Here is a 17,357-nt window from a genome sequence, read left to right on the forward strand (position 1 = left end):
CCACCACACCCCCGCCGTAGGGGACCCATGCGGCCAGCCCAGAGTCCACCAACCCGTTGTCCCGGTTCCTTAGGCAGGCAGGCACCACCAACCACTAGTCACCCCCCCACCACTGTGCCAGACATGACGCAGCACCCGAGCCCCACGCATCCTTACCTGGAAATGGAATCAATCAGAGTATAGTTTTGGTCATTGATTTGATGAAGCAGACAATGTGTCTAAGGTGGTATAATCTAACAAGCTGTTCAGGTATTGAGTAATGCTTAATTTTTTTTTAGTTTTCCAGTTCATGAGGATGATTTTCTTTGCGACACAGAGGGCAGAAAGAATTGTGTGTGATGAGTTTGTCTCTAGATCAAGCCCACTTAGATCTCCTAGAAGACAAAGTGCAGGGGCTGCTGGGATTGGACAGCTTAACTGGGTTGACAGGTGTTCACATACTCTTTGCCAAAATTGCTGCACAGGTGAGCATGACCAGAATGCATGTAGGAATCTATCTGCTGTGTTATCTGTACAGTGAGGGCAAATATTTGAGTTTGTGAGACCCATTTGGAACATCCTTTGTCCTGTATAGTGAGTTCTATGAAGAATTTTGTATTGTATTAGTTGTAAATTTGTATTTTTTGTCATTCTGAATAAATTAGAACATATGTTATTCCAGAACGTGTAATTAGTGGTGATATTGAGATCAGCTTCCCATTTAGAGATCGGAAGGCTCACTGTCTGGTCTACATTGGAAATTAAGATATAGATTTTGGATACTGTCCTTTTCCCTGATATATCAATAAATCGCTCTATTACTGGTGGTGGTTGCATGTGGATGGCAGTATTCTTACTTTTTGCATTAAGTATTGACTTTAGTTGTTGGTATTCTAAGAAATTGGCACTAGTGATTTCATAGTGAGACACTAGTTCTTCAAAAGAGGTAAACTTGTCTCTTGTGAAAACATGTTTCAGATGTGTTATCCCTTTGATATGCCAAGTTGGAAAGTGTATTGCCTTTTTGTTTTGTATGATGTCTGGATTGTTCCAGAGAGGTGTGTTTTGGCAAAGAGTAAGCGAAGACCCATTAATTTTAAGAAACTCCCACCAGGCTTGCAGAGATGCTTTTATGCTAATGGTCTGGTAACAACTGTGATGTTTGATTTTGGTGCTGATAAAGGGCAGATCTGCAACTTTAATATTTCCACAAAATGTTTGTTCAATGTCTATCCAGGAGGAGTCTGCTGGCATGGGTTTTATCCATTTGTGGACATGGTTCAGTCTATTGGCAAGAAAATAGTGGTGGAAGTTAGGTAGTTCTAGGCCGCCGCAGCGTCTGGATTTTTGAAGAGTTTTTAAACTAATTCGTGGTGGCTTGGTTTTCGCCTGGGCTGGCTGAGTTGGAATCATTGAAAATATGTAATTAATTTTTGGCAGGATCATCATTTTTATGGTGGCAATTCTTCCCATAAGTGAAATGGGTAAGGACTGCCATCTTTTGAGGTTGGCTTCTATTTGTTTTAATAATGGATTGTAGTTTAGATCAATAAGCTCTGATAGCCTAGACGACAATTCAATGCCCAAGTATTTAATGTTTCCTGAATGGAGTGTGGTAGAGGAGATGTTAGTCACCTTAAGGTTAAGTGGTAGCACTATAGATTTGGTCCAGTTAATAGAGTACTCTGAAAGTCCTGAGAATTCATCTATGAGGCTGATAGTTGTAGGAAGAGACGTCTGTGGCTCAAGGAGAAACAGTAACACATCGTCAGCATATAAACTTATTTTATGATTTACTGATTTGGTCGATATTCCAGTAATTCCTTCATGCTGTCTTATTGCTGCGGCTAGAGGTTCAATAAATATTGCAAATAGTGATGGGGACAGTGGGCAGCCCTGTCTTGTCCCTCTATGCAGATTAAACCTTGGTGAGATCTGGTTGTTTGTTCTGACTGCAGCGTTTGCTGAGTTGTATAATATTTGGATCCAGTCTATGAATGTTTCCCCAATGCCGAATTTGTGCAGAGTGGCTAAAAGAAACTTCCAGTTTACTCTATCGAAAGCTTTTTCTGCATCTAAGGAGACGATGGCTGTCTCTAGTTTATGGATGGTGACATAATCAATTACATTAATTAGTCTGTTCATATTGTTGACTGTCTACCTTTAATGAAGCCTGTTTGATCAGAGTGAATTATATATGGAGTGATTTTTTCTAATCTTCTAGCAAGTGCTTTACACACTATTTTTAGATCTACATTTATTAGTGAAATTGGTCTATAACTCGATGGGAGTGTAGGGTCTTTCCCTGGTTTTTGGAGCAGGCTTATGAAGGCAGAATTCATATTTGTGGGTAATGAATGTTGTTGTTTAATTTCAGCTAACATTTTGTAAAAGCTGGGTGCCAGCATGGACCAGAACTCTTTATAAAATTCAGTTGGGAATCCATCTGGTCCTGGAGCTTTTTTATTGGGCATCTCCTGCAGAGCTTCATGTAGTTCTGCCAAAGATAACAATGAGTCTAGAGTTGTAGATTGTTCTTCATTTAGCTTTGGCAGTTCTAGTTTATTCAGAAACGCCTCTATGGCTGAGGTGGGTGGATCTATTTGGGACGTATATAACTCTTGGTAAAAGTTTTTAAAGGTATCATTTATTTCATGGGGATCACGAGTAATGTTGCCTTCCTTATTAGTTATTGAATGGATGATTTGTTTCTCTTTATTATTTTTTAATTGGTTAGCTAGAAATTTACCACATTTATTAGCATGGTCAAAGTTCTCCCAGCGTAATTGGTCTATCTGAAACTGAGTTTTGCAATCAATTATATTATTTAATTTCAGCTTTAGATTCTTTAGGTCTTCTAGGACATCATTGGTTGGAGAGGCTGCATATTTAATCTCTAGAGATTTTATTTTTTCCTCTAATTCTAATTCAAGTAACATGTCCTTTTTTTTCTTGTGTGATGAATATGAAATAATTCTACCGCGCATAACTGCCTTCCCAGTCTCCCAAAGAACACAGGGTGAGATTTCCGGTGTATCGTTGATTTCTATAAAGGTTTTCCATTCTCTCCTGACATAACTGATGAAGTCTTGATCATTGAGTAATGATGTATTAAACCTCCAATTCCTGGTTGATGGTGTGGCTGTCTTAATTAACGAAATGGACATTGGTGCATGATCACTGATTGTGATAGAGTGAATATTGGTGTCAGAGACATCTTGTAAGACTGAGTTATTTACTAAAATATAATCTATACGGGAGTGAGAGTGGTGAACTGGTGAGAAAAAGGTATATTCCCTGGATATAGGATGAAGAGAACGCCATGTGTCACAGAGACCGAAGTCATCCATGTACTGTTTTAAGGTCTGTACTGATTGCCAGTTCCTGTTGCTCACAGCTTTGCTTAGCCTGTCCAACTCTGGGTTAAATACTAAATTAAAGTCCCCTCCTACTATAAGTTTGGAACCAGAGTGAGCAGACAGTGATGTGAAGAAGCTGTGAAAGAAAGAGGGGTCGTCAGCATTAGGGCCATACACATTAGCTATGCAATATTCAATGTTTCCTATCAAAATATTAATGATTATATATCTCCCTTCTGGATCTACAATGGTATTGTTATGCGTAAAGTTAATCTTTTTATTTATCAGGATGGCGACCCCTCTTTGTTTAGAATTGTAACCGGCTAAGTAAGCATGTGGGAACTCTGCTGATGCCAGAGTGTAATTTATAATTTTGGGAATATGAGTTTCCTGTAGTAAAACAATGTCTGCTTGTAGGGTTTTCAAATGGTTAAATATTTTAAATAGTTTCTCCTTCTTATTGATTCCACGTACATTCCAAGTGACAATCTTCAGTGGTGTCATATCTTACCTGACTGCTGTGGATCACTAGTCTTGTGTGTATGTAGTGTGACAGACTTTAGGTGTGTGGCTAACCTTAAGTACCTGTGTATTCTGAGTTGTGTGTTATCTATGTATGTGCACGTGATTCCCCTGTGCAGTAGATGTTTGTGTGTGGCTGCTGGAGGGCTATATAGCTGGCTGACTACGTGGGAGAAGAATAGAGAAAAGGATGTAGACAGTGTGGAGTGAAAGTAGGTGAAGGAAAAAGAGTAAAGGGAAGGAAAATTAAAGTGAAAGGAAAGTGAGTGATTACGTATGGTGAGCGCTTTGCAAAGTGAGTGAGTGAGTGACATTAGAATGACAGTAAACATTTATATGAAACATCTGCGAGAGAACGAGTTTGAATACTGGATGTAAAGTTATAACACATAGTTGCATTGCATCTATTATTTTTTTTAACAAACCTTTTATATTAAACCATTGTTGTTACATACCACCTGCTAGTAGAGCCTCGGACTTGCTTCCCGGTCCCGGTAGAGCTCTCCGTTGACGTACAGTTTGTCGACGCTGATGACGGCCCTGCAGCCTTCTGCCATGAACCTCTTACGGATGGGGAACAGTCGGCGGCGGCGGTCGAGGATCTCCTTGGGGAACTGGTCGTTGACGCTGTAGTCGGTTCCCTTCAGCTGTCTGCCCCGGCTCTTAACCAGTTCCTTCTGCTTAAAGTCATGAAACTTGGCAACGATGGGTCGGGGGCGCTGGCCATCCGGTCGTCTTCCTCCAAGTCTATGCGAACGGTGGAACGCCATCTTGTCGACAACTTCCGCTGGAATCTTCATTTGCTGTTTAATGAAGTTTTTAATTGTGGTTTCCGTGTTTTCCTCCGCCTGTTCTGGAATCCCCGAGAACACCAGGTTGTCCCTCATGCTGCGGGCCTGCAGATCGATGATACCTTCTTTTATTTTTTTATTTTCGGCCGCTAGCTGAGCCACATCCTCCGTCAGGGACTGCACCGTTCCTTTCAGGGCCTCGTTCTCGGTGGCGAGAGAAATCACCTGCTGCTGGCTAAATTCCAGGGAGTCGCGGAGGGCCATAAACTCTTTGTGGAGGAGTTCCACTAGCGCCAGACGTGCGTCGAAACTTGATATTTTTTTCTCGATTGACTCCAGGATGTCCGTGATGTTTTTATCCGCCGAGCTAGCTCCAGGTGACTCAGGTGAGTCAGACGGACGGGAACGCTTGTTTGGAGCCGTCTCCTTTTTCCCCATTACCAGACGCTCGAAGCACTCGTCGATGTACTCGAAACTTTCTTCGGTGTTATCCAGAATGGTAGGGTGGTTGATTATTTTCCGTAAAATAGGGTAGTTATTTATTTAAATTGGCGGATAGTTTGTCGCGCTGTTGTTTACTACCGGTGTCGCGCCGCCTTGTTGAATTTCTCGTGCTGTTCTCGCAGAGTCTCGCGTTCTCTCACAGCATCGCGTCTCCTCACCTTTCAACATCACAAATTGTTTTCTGTTGCTTAGACAGCTTTGAATCTAATCCAGCGCTATTCCTGTAATTCTACACGGCTCCATTTTATTGATTTGCTTGTTAATCAAGGGTATTAAAAGCATTTTTAGTATTTACTGTGGAACTGTAGTAGTGGTAGTTGCAGTTTTGGACTGCAACTCCTCAACTACATCATTGCTGTCCCATCCCCTCGTGTCGTCTGCAGACTCACTGTTTAACTTTGGGTTAGCCCTCTTCAGCTCCTGTTACCACATAGTCACGTCTTGCTTCAACTGCTACAGAACCGCAGCCTGCTTCAGTCCTGGATGCAAACCCTCTAAGGCCTACACCCCTGGGTACTGAATGTTGCAGAGGTGTGGGTAATGTGTAATTTGGCTCACACAGCCACTAGCTAGCTCAACAGACATGCTGAGACTGAAGCAGGTGAGCAGTACAGACCATATCATACCAAAGACAGAAACAAACAATAACCCAGACAGATAATCTGCCACCTCTGTGTGTAGTGCAGTGACTGCCAGCAATAAAAGCCTCCACTGCTCTGACACCTGTCAATCCTAGCCAGCCTCTGTGGAGCTCACTCCTCAAGGTCACTAGAGCTTCTGGTATCTGCTGACTCAACTGTTTTGAGCCATCACAGCTGAGTTTTTGTGACAGTTGCTCAGATCTGTACAAACAAATAAAGTACTGATTAGTTGGTTAGCGGTTACTGGTTAGTTGTGACGTATCACACCCATTGACAGTAACCACACAAGTGTTGTTTAAATGTTGTGGCTCACCATTATTATTATTATTATTATTATTATTATTATTATTATTATTATTATTATTATTATTATTATTATTATTATTATTATTATTGCCATTAGTCATTCACCAGTCAGGTGTGTACTGGTAGTCTTCATTTCCAAAGTTGAATGTCAGCCTTCACTTTAACAGATGGAGCTACCTTACCACAACCACACAACAATCCTGCAGACTGTATCAGATCCCGTTGTGTCCTCTCACATTAGAGACACATCAGAAGTCACTTTCAACATCAAATTGTATCATGGTGTGTTTGTTTTATCTTATCTCACACGAAAGCTTGAGAAAAGGCTTCAACAATTCCAAACAATTTCTCTGCTATTGGCTATTTACTGGGTCTTTTTGCTCACTTTCATAACGGCCTTTTACATTAAAAATAGTACAATATACTACAAACAATATAATGTCTCTAATAGCCAGAGGTTACATTTGTTGTGCAAGCATTCCCGGGGGGGGGGGGGGGGGGGTTGTTTTACCCATAGGCCCTAGAGGCTCAATTTCTCTTGCCACCATCTATACTTAACTAATTCAAGACATGTCCCTGAATGATTTGTAAGTAATAACGCCACCCCCAAAGCATTCTGGCTTAAAAATCACAATAAGAAGCCCTGTCATATGCACATTTCTTCAGAATAACACACATAATTACAGGAATTAGCCTGGTATTTTGTCATTAGCCTTCACTTTCAATGAGCCAATAATAAAAAAAGAAACAAGATTTAGAGACAAAGACAGATATCTTCAGAGGATTTGAAGACACTTTCTACTCCCCACCTTTTAGCCCACACATTCAATTTGCTGTTTTATTAATATTATTAGTCAAGCTTGAAGCTTTGAAGCTGAGAAATGTTTCTTCTGATTGGTATTGTGTAAGCACTGATGGCTCAGCTTAAGGGGAGTCAGAGTGATTTGGAATGCACTTTGTTAGTGCCATGATGAACATGGCAGCTTGTCCTTTTAAAGCTGTATATTTGAAAGCATGATTACAGGGTGTGTATTCAAATAAATGAAGCAAAAACAATGACACACAATCAGGGCTTCATAAGACAAGGAAAGGCCACAGACATATTAATAAGTGCGTTGCAGACACATTCACACACATGCATTCATGTACATGCAACTGCCTTTTGGAATTACAGATATATGTGACACATTAGACAAGATTTTGTCCAGTACCATTCTGTATCCAAATGAGCTGCAGAAAGCAGGGATCTCACCATGTAATTTAGTTTTGGTTTGTGTGTGCACAAATGGAGCCTGGTGTCTTTTAACTATAATGATTGTAATATTTATCCTCTCCTTGTCCTGACAGGCCTTGACAGCGAGGAACAGTTCGTTTTGAACAGAAAGAACAACAAGAGACATCAACAGTTAGACAAGTGAAGTATTCCTTCTACTCAATAGTGCTGCTGTCATTGAGCCTGTTTAAGTGACAGTAATCACACTGCAGTAATGTGGGATTATAAATAGCAAAGCAGTTGCCAGGATGATTTGGGTGTCAGCTCATAGTCATACTCAGTCTACTACCATGAGTGAAACATACTGAATGGACATTGTAAGGTTACAATTTTTCTCTTTCCTTCTATCCTCTCACCAGGACCCAAGAAGATACTGACCAGGTGAAGGTCAGTCAGAGTTTGTCCCTGGTCAAAAGACTGATACACATGGTGAGGGTCTCAATGGTCCCTTTGCTTCTACTACCAAATATATACTTGTGTCTAAATCTGAATCACAACAGCACATGGGAATGAGTTAATGCTAGTGGCAGGTTAAGATCAGCAGGGCACCACAGACTGGATGGTGTTTTCTCCCACATTATCCATTCCACAGAACATGGTTCTGTGAAGAAAGAAAATTAAAAAGAAAATAATTTACATGGAATTATCCAAAGGTGTCAGCACTGAAGAATTAATGCTGTAAGAACAACAACATCAAGAATCATAACATTTTATCCAATAACTATTAAAAATAACAATGATAATACTTTGAATTATAAAAGAATGTAATACAACTAAAAATAAGAACATCCATTTTTTAATACATTATACTTTGCATGTATAAGATACATATGGAAAGAACATTATAAAAAATATCATGACGAGATACACTCCAGCATACTCCACCACCCTCACTGTCGTGTCCACTAGAGGGCATGTGGAGCTGTCCAATGCTGCCCTCTAGTGGTCAACAGCATTCAGTTTCTATCTGAAAGTCCTTATTCATGAGATGGAAGTGTAGGGAATGAGCCAGGTTTTTAATATTTAGGAACTTTTCTTTTTTCTTTGATTTTCATTATAGAAAGCAGGACACTTGGTAAAAACATCTATTCATGCCTCACATCTGAGCCTTAATAAATACAAGGAAGATTTCTGAAATGCATTAAAAAAATATTTCAGTATTTTTGTAGTGCAGCCAATTTAAATAAAAAAATTGGTCTTATCACATCAACTGATCATTACAGGTGTGTGGAGTACAGACTCACTAATTCTGTATATTTCTGGTTGATTTAATTTGTGTTGTGTCTCAAAAGCATAAGTGTGAGTCATTCATCGTGTACCTCATCTACTTGGCCTTATTGTGCCTTTCTTGCTTATTTTCTTATTTTTTCATTATTTTTCTTCAGTAAAGTAGTACTATAGTACTATACTGAACAAGCAGAACGAGAAGCAAATTTGCACCCAGCAGGGATGTAATAAGTCTTGATTTGGCCTGTGATTGATTGTTCCTTGACCTGTGACTGCTTCACTGACTCCAGTGAAGACTTACATCTTCTTGTCCACTGCTCTCTGTAGCTCCACCTTGGAGGCACTGTACTTGGGTTTTAAGGGGTTGATAATAATAGTTGTTCCACCGGAACTTTACCTCCTTAACATCACCCAAATTCACTTCAACATCAATCAAAGCTTCATAGGTTCTTGCAGAGACTAGGGACCCCCTGGATGACATAAAATCACAACAAACCTCTTTCAAAACACATTTAATTCAATTTGGGAATGTTACGCTCGCCCACCTGGTGGCGCTTTTTTCTTTTGTCCAATATTGTCATGTGATGTGACTTTCTATCTGTTAATTTTTGTCACCTGTCCTCATCATCATTATCAGTGAGGACATGTTTGGCGTGTACACCGGCAAGGAGGTGAATCGGAAGGAGAACAAGGAGTCAGTTACCATGACAGGCTTTAATTGCCACCTACAGCTGAGGCGTGTAGGTGTACGGCACACCTTTTATTTAAAAAATAGCCTAAACACATTAGCAGCCATAAAGTGTGAGCATCCCCCCTTATAGTAATTACCATAAAAGATTTATCTTGTCACCACCTATGAAAATCTCCATCTGTCTGCCTCCCCCTGCGGCTCATCTTCCCACCATTACACATGTTGGTACCTAAGTACAGCTTTCCTGCCCTGAGTCAGGAATCATCAAGTAACATTTACCACTTTCCAGACTTACTATTTCTTTCTCTATCCCCACAGACTCCAGAACTCCAGAGTTTCCATCTGCACTGGTTGCTTCTCTTTATTCTTGAATTTTGCAATAAGGACATTTTATTCGAAGTGTAGCTCATCTTTGGGTTTGTCTCCTATTCTTGGTCATAATTGCGGATAGTGCTACCTTCATACAATCCATAAAAGTGTGTTAGACATCTAACATCATCATCATCAGCTCATCCAGAATGCCTGACAATGGGACCAAGTTTTTCTAGGGGACATCTGAACATAACAGAATGTTTAGATTCATAAGCATGGAACAAGAACAATTTTCTAAATGCAACATTTGTTTTCAAGTTGGTGAATTCCTTTAATATCTTGATAAATATAAACAAAACAAATAATTTGAGTAGTTGTAAATTTTTAGTGCATTGAGCTTTCAATGTCACTTTCAAAGCATTTTAACTAAATGTTAATGAGCATCTCCCAATGTGAGTAAGGAAGCACAAAGTCACTTCATCCAACAAGTCAATAAAGACAAAACAAAGAAAGACAGGTCAATGAGCAATATTAGTGAAACCTCTTCTAGTGTTGCAATGATTATACTTATACTGTAAATCTTACGCTCTTTGGTGTCATCTTTGCCTCCAGTAAGAGCCAAAAACATGTAGCCTGGGATTCGCCAGCTGGGACCATCAAGAATCAATCTCACTCTGTATGTGTAACCTAAAAAAGGCACATTTAATGATTTATCAGCTTGTAAAGCCATGAAGACGTGAAATTGTAGCCTCTGCTGATTTTTGACCATGCTGTTGATCAACGGAGCGATTAAGTCATGTTTTATTCTGGGGTTGAGAAGCAAGTGTACCTACGACCGAAGGGCATTGAATCGCCTGTTGTGGGGAAGTACTTTGTCGTTGAATCGTCACAGTGAACTTGTCAGAAGAGTGGCCCATCAGAGGACACTGGCTGTTTGCACGTGGGAAACACGTTCCCTGTGAAGACATGGGCATGAGGAAGTGTGAAGAAGGTGCTCAAACCAGTACATATCATGTGTATAAGTCTTCTCATGTCGAAAGATACAGTTGTTGGAGAAAATGAACAACTCTAAAAGAGTTTCACCTTTTTACTTGAAATATGAATGGGAGAGGCAAAAATAAACTGTAATCACAGTGAATGCTGCAAAGCATTCAGATTTGAATCTTCCAGCATTCACTGTATCACAGTGAATGCTTCCAGTTGTAGTTGTTGTAATCTTTATTAGTGTGAGAGCTGGCAACAGCTCAAATATCAACACGTGCAGCTTTTTAAGACGACGCAGGCTATTACTTTTCCCCTTTATGTTTCATATTTTTCAAGTTATCAAGCTTTTTTTCACTCATTGAATGAATGGAAACAACTTCTCAAATCCTCTTCAGCTTTGTCTAATTTCAGCTTTAACTACTTCAACACACTTTAAGCGACAGACACCATTTGAACTACAAAATAATCAACTACTAATGTATTGTTCAGCTTTTTAATATCTTTAACAGATTCTGAGTTATAGCAGTTTAAGTATAGGGTGGTTTTTGAGGAATTTTCAGCTTTTCCATTAGTGTGTGTTGTGTCTGATTGAGTGGGTGATGTCACACCTAGAGTGTGAGGAGACGCTTTCTTACGCCGGAACTTTTCTCTTTAACTCGTCACTACAGCCACAGTTTTCACTCTATCAACGTATTTTCTTTCTTTCTGGTTTGTCATACTTGTCTTCTTTCCAGTGATGTGCCTGGCTAAGCCATCAAAACTATACTTTAGTCTGTATCTGCCTGAAAGTGAACACAGTTCCAGAAATCCTCCCATTCTGACTGTGGCCAAGATTATTACTCCTCAAGCATTAAAATTACACCAGTTGCTCATTTACGCCTTGGGATTCATAAAGTGAAGTTATTTTGTGACAACCTTTATGGTTTTGGTGTAACAAGCCTGTTAAGCTGGGGTGGAAATCAGCCTCACTCTAGCTCTTTGTGTGATCAGTGGAGGTTCCTGCCTGTTCAATGACAACGGCGTAGCTGCAGCAGATAAGCGATTGAGCTCAGTAGCACTTGACAAACTCCTAATGCTCCGTGTCCACAGCAGCTCTATGCATATTACTGATGAGTTCATTGCACTGTTGATTCCCCATAAGAGCAGTTGTAGACATTACATTTTTTTAAACTACCTGGTATATAGTTTAGAGGGTGTTTTAAGGGATTAATTCAACATTACAGCATTCAACAATATATGCAAATTTATAGTACAATGCATTGTGGGTGATGCCCCATAACAGCAATTGGTGTTAATAGGAGTGACCATTGCAATGAAAAAAAAAATTATTGCATTAGACTCTTTATGTTGACATAAAAGACAAATCTTTGTTTATTTACAATATTTTAAAGTATGTCAATATTATCAAAATTTGATTTAAATTGTTTTTTCCAATGACAGAATGCTCTTCAGCTTTGTCCTTTTGCTTATACAGAAGTAAAAAAATGATGTGTGATTGTGTTAAAATATTCACATAAGTTTGCATTTTCTACATTGCAGGAACATCCAGGACTAAAACAGTCCTTCTGGACTGATTGGAATAAGAGTTAAGTTAGGTCAATTAACTGACTGTACAGTTAATTCCTATGTTTAACTGTAGGTAAAAACATAGCACTCTTATTCAACTGCAGGACTTCAGATTAGTCTGTGCAGGTAAACGACAAGACAAATAACCTCTCCTAGGGTGCTCTCTTAGTAGAAAGCAAATCCCATTTATTTTTCACGCACCCAACAAATCACTGCTCGTTGATGGTCACTCCTACACACAATCCCTTTTTTGTGTGTACCACACAAAAAAGAACAAAAATAAAAAGAACACATTACAGCCATAAATGAACAAGATGTTAAATTAATTTCACCAAAGTTATAACATTTTTAACTATAACACTACAAACACAAGAATGGTTGTTTTACCCATAGGCCCTAGAGGCTCAGGGCAGGACTAACCGCCATGGTCCACTACAATATGTTAGCAGTGACACAAGCAGCTAGTGTGTCAAGTGAGTAGCAAAACAGCATGATAGCATTACTCTAATGCAGGAATTTCTGGTTCGAATCCCAGCAGGACCAAGTCCTTCAGCAAGGTTCAGAAGAAGTATTTACAGCACTGTAGTCATGTGTGAAACATTTTATAGTTTTTATTGAAATCAAACTGCTTTTGTTTTATTTGTGCACATTCAGCTCTGCAACTTCTTCTTTGCAGATGTGATCAGCTATACATTCAACGGGTAGTTTCAGTAATGTTTCAACTGATTAACTACAAATAGTTAATTAGAATATTTTACAGTATAATAAGGCATGTTTATGCATTCAGTTCTTAATATAACTACATTGATTTCCTGTCAATATATTGAGTTATAAATTTAATATATCAGCAACTTTCAGCTATATTATTATTATTCAACTATCAATCTATTGTTCATCTTGTGAGCTTTTGAAGATTGTGTGTTTTTTGTTAAATTCTCAGCTTTTCCATTAGTGTGTATTGTGTGAGCTACAGTGTGTGATGTCACAGTTAGAGTGTGAGGACACGTGTTTGACAGAACTTTTCTCTTTAAAGGTCCATGTACACACTTGTTTCATGCTAAATAATGCTAAAGAATTGATGTCTCAATAAGGTGTCTGTAACCTTTCATGCCAAAAGGTGCTGTAGTTCACCCACACAGCCCATCTGAAAACGTGTGTTTTAAGCTCTCATCCACAACACTCTGTTTTAGGGGTGTGACGCAAGCAAAGTTGACCACCACACCCCTTTGAGGAAGGACATAGCCGTGATCCGCCACAGGGATCAAAAGTCACTGTCACTGAATCCATTGTAACAGCAAAACTGGCTACCTTGTCCTCGTAGTGGAGTTCAACCATATGTTTGATCCAAAATCTGACTCTGAAGTCGAATGGGAGGCTGTTGAAGTGGTTACACTCCGACTGGCACAAGGTACGTCTAATTGGCAATTTCACATTTAATTTAATTTATTGATTTATATAATACGCAACTTGATTAGTGTCTAATTAGCTAATAGTAACGGCTGCCAATATGCAGCCTGAATTAATACAACAGAATACTCATAACATGACTATAGCTTGTTTGGGCGCATAGCTCGATAAACTAATATAGATTCATTTTTACATGTTTTTTCTTTCTCCTGCTGCTGCTGTGTCAAAATAATTTCTCCATAATGGGATCTTTAGCTGCAGCTAATATTTTGCCGTATTTCTCTGTAATTAAGTACCAATATGGGAACAATGAATGCCTACAGAGGCATAGTCTGACAGCAACTGTTGCTGTCAAATATTGCATGTGTTTAATACTTTTATTAATGTGACATGGTATCTGAAATTAAAATTTCGATTTACCTTACCTCAAGATGCCTGAACCAGTTACCAAACCTACTGTCATGTATGGTTGATGATCCAGGACTGGAGCAAGTATGTTTGAATGTATATTCATTACAGAACTCAATCACACGCACACTCCCTCCCTCAGGGTGTAGCACATAAAAAAATAAGAACACATTACAAACACACATGAACAAAAGGCTAAATTAATTTAATTTCATACAGTTTCTGTAAATTTTCATTTCATAAAACCCTTTAGATCGTCCAGACTGCCCCTGTCAATATGTGGTTTTCACTCCCCATCAGCAAACGCTGTGTTTTCTGGGTGTGTTGCGAGCGAAGCTGCTCGCAACACCTCTATGCGGAAGCGCATACCTTTTCTGGTGTTTTTATTTTTTTAATTGGCTTCATGGATATGAGCCACCACACGGTTACAATACAATAGTTGGCATTAGTGCCACATTGAGAATGCAATTCAACGCAATCCTCCACAGAAGACCCACTACAGGACTGCACGACAATAGCCAGCTGGTTCGTAGCATAGTAGAACCATACGTCTACGATCCCGAATCTGACCCTGAAGCTGAAGAGGAGGCTGTTGAAGTCACCACTGTTAGGGAAATTGTTAGTTCCCTTTGTAAATCTTAAATAAAGCAGACACAATCAGTTGAGACCTTCTTCAGGATTTTACTTGCAGGGAATGAGCAGTTTACAGCAAAGGCAACTTCCTCTCACTGAAGAGAAGACAAGGATTCAGCTCATAATATGTATTGCATTCTGGGAGGTGCATAGTCACACAGAACGTGGGAAATATTTTCTGCACAAAGCAAGCATTGGGCTCATCAGATAAGGATGCTACACACCGGTACTCCCTATTTCTTGCACAGCAGAAGGGAGAAAACTTCAAAGCTATAACACAGCTAACAAGGCTTCAGCAAAATATGTTTCAATGATTAAATGCAGTATTTTTCCAACATTTCCCTCCTTTTTAACATTGAAACATTCATTAAACAATCATGCATACATCAGAACAGCACGTCTTTCGTTTTTCAGTGCAGTCGTCATAAATGGACTAACATTTACAACATTGTAAGCATGGTCAAAAGCACAGAAGCACAATATTTACAGCTTAGCGTCCATTTCTGTCGACATTGTGGAGGTTCTCTTTACAGTTACAGTATCAAGCTTCAAAGGTGTATAGTGTATTTGTCGAGATTGCATGACTGCGCACACCCTGAGAAGGCCTTGAATCACCAGCCTGATGATCATGGCCCTCAAACAGGGAATTACGCATAACACAATCAGCATCAGAACCAGGATAATTACGAGAACGGGTCTAAGATCTTCAGGATGTCAGTCCATGTGCCAGACCTAAACCAATCAAACCAGGATTTGTCCTTCATTACGTCAGCCGCCTGCACATTGGATATGTGCTGTAGGTCACAGAGTGCCTGTTGGGTCATTCAGTAATTTATGGTTTCAACTCTTAGCATGATTGTTCCTACCCCCAACCTTGGAAATAGGGTAAGTGCCACTTTCTGGCCTGTAGTCCAGAGCTTGTTGGCCATGGGAACGTCTGATCCCCAGATCCGATCCCTTTCCTTCAGGTCGATCTCTCGCTTCCGTAGTCGTCCCTTGGAAGTCGTCTGCTGTGGTGTTATCACGTAGGAGCCATCTGAAACATAAACAGGAACACAACATCCTACCCAAATGGGTGGAAGACGCACATAGATTGTGTGCCAACAAACATAATTGACATCAGACTGTGGGAGAGTCCCCATAAATCAGGACCATCATAATAGGAGACACACTGAACCAGTAAAGTTAAGAGTGCTCTGTCTTCATTTGACAATACCACAAGTTAGTGTGATACTGATCAGGAGGTCTCTCCTCATCCTCATTAAGGTTTGGGAGTGGCTTAGCATCAATCAACAGTACAAGGGCAGTTAGTACAACTCCCGTGGCTGGACAGTGTCCCCTCATAGTATCTTCTTATGAGAATGTCCCCCTAAGCGAGAGAAGGTACCGCTGGTTTCTTCACTGCCGTTGAGACGACCAGTGCTCTAAATGCTGCTGACCCCCTTTGTAGGCAAACTTTTCCCCTCCCTCAGTTGGGTTTTTTCTCACGGACAATACTACTTGGTTGCCTGTACCTGTTGTTTTTTACAGTGTGTGTTGTGTATCCACCTAGAGAGCCTTCGACTTTCAGGCTGTAGGTGTTGTCAGCGCCACTCTGTACGGGCCTCCCATCGGGGTGAGGTCCAGTTCTTGCGCTTTATGAATCTGATGAACACCCAGTCATGAACCTGCAGTGGTCCCTCCTGTGGGCGAGGCACATCTTGCAAAGCATTTTCAGAAAAACATTTCTTGTGATGTTTTAACACTTTTGACATATGGAAAGAATTGGAAGGGTTGCTGTAAATACTGTTCTGATTTGCACAAATGTTGCACAGAAGACATTATTACATAAATCACTAATGCAGTAGGTGAGTAAATGTAGCAATAGGAAGTTAACAGTTCTGGTTATATAGTCTGATAGCAGCAGGTAGGAAAAATCTGTGTGGTCCGTTTTCACTACAAATTCGATCTAGTATCCCAAATCATATTATATCTTTTACTAGGGTTTTTGCTAAAGCTAGTGAATCTACCCATTTGGAAAAAAGGTTAATAATTGTCAAACACTACTTTTTACATTGACACCTAGTTAATTCACAAAAATCTAGTATGCAAATAATAAAATGGATATTCTGCTATAGGAAATGTTCTTCTTGTTTGTCGAATATTTCCTTGAGGGTTATGTTTATGCATGTGATGCATCAGGAACAAAATTTTTTAGAATAACTTTTGAATCCATAAGCAGTATAGTATTTGTTTTTTATCCATACCATTCCCCCCATTGAGACATGGCAAGGCCCATGCCTCAATATTGCTCCCCATTTATAGAGGGATGTTGGTAGGATATGCTTCCCCTCATCAAACACAATAATAACTTAACAGTTTGTCCTTTGAGTCCATTTATTTTTTTCACTTTTGAGAGTGCAGTGCATCAAATTGCTATTTTTGCTGGTAGTTGTACTGCTTTTAACAAAGTTTTCATTAAATCACCTGCAATGTAGTCTTTCCCGTTGATGTCATCATGCTTGTATTTTCCCATTGACTGGTAAATATATGAATAGTTCATTGTGCGTATCTGCTATCAGTATAGATGGTAACTATCTGACCTGTCATGAGTTTGCATGTCTCTGTCAGTGCAATTATTTCTGCTGCTTGTATACTGTTGTGTGGGGGTAACGGTTCTGCTTTCAAGGTCTCACTATCAGTCAGAACCACACAGCCACTCCAGTTTCAGACTTTGTGCTTGGTCCATCCACAAAGACAAAGACAGAACCAGGT

General features: G+C 39.8%; 1 protein-coding gene across 1 annotated transcript in view; it reads left to right on the forward strand.

Moving 5' to 3' along the window:
• Window positions 1-10,347, forward strand: part of hspa12a (heat shock protein 12A) — a 150,340-nt gene extending 139,993 nt beyond the window's left edge. The window contains exons 13-15 of the mRNA XM_029174821.2: window positions 7,450-7,516; window positions 7,735-7,804; window positions 9,612-10,347. Of these exons, the coding sequence (XP_029030654.1) occupies window positions 7,450-7,516; window positions 7,735-7,804; window positions 9,612-9,698 (224 nt within the window). The 3' untranslated portion in view covers window positions 9,699-10,347. The remainder of the gene's footprint in view (window positions 1-7,449; window positions 7,517-7,734; window positions 7,805-9,611) is intronic.
• The last annotated feature ends 7,010 nt before the right edge of the window (window positions 10,348-17,357 follow it).

The sequence above is a fragment of the Betta splendens genome, chromosome 15 (assembly GCF_900634795.4).
Source record: "Betta splendens chromosome 15, fBetSpl5.4, whole genome shotgun sequence".
Taxonomy (NCBI): domain Eukaryota; kingdom Metazoa; phylum Chordata; class Actinopteri; order Anabantiformes; family Osphronemidae; genus Betta; species Betta splendens.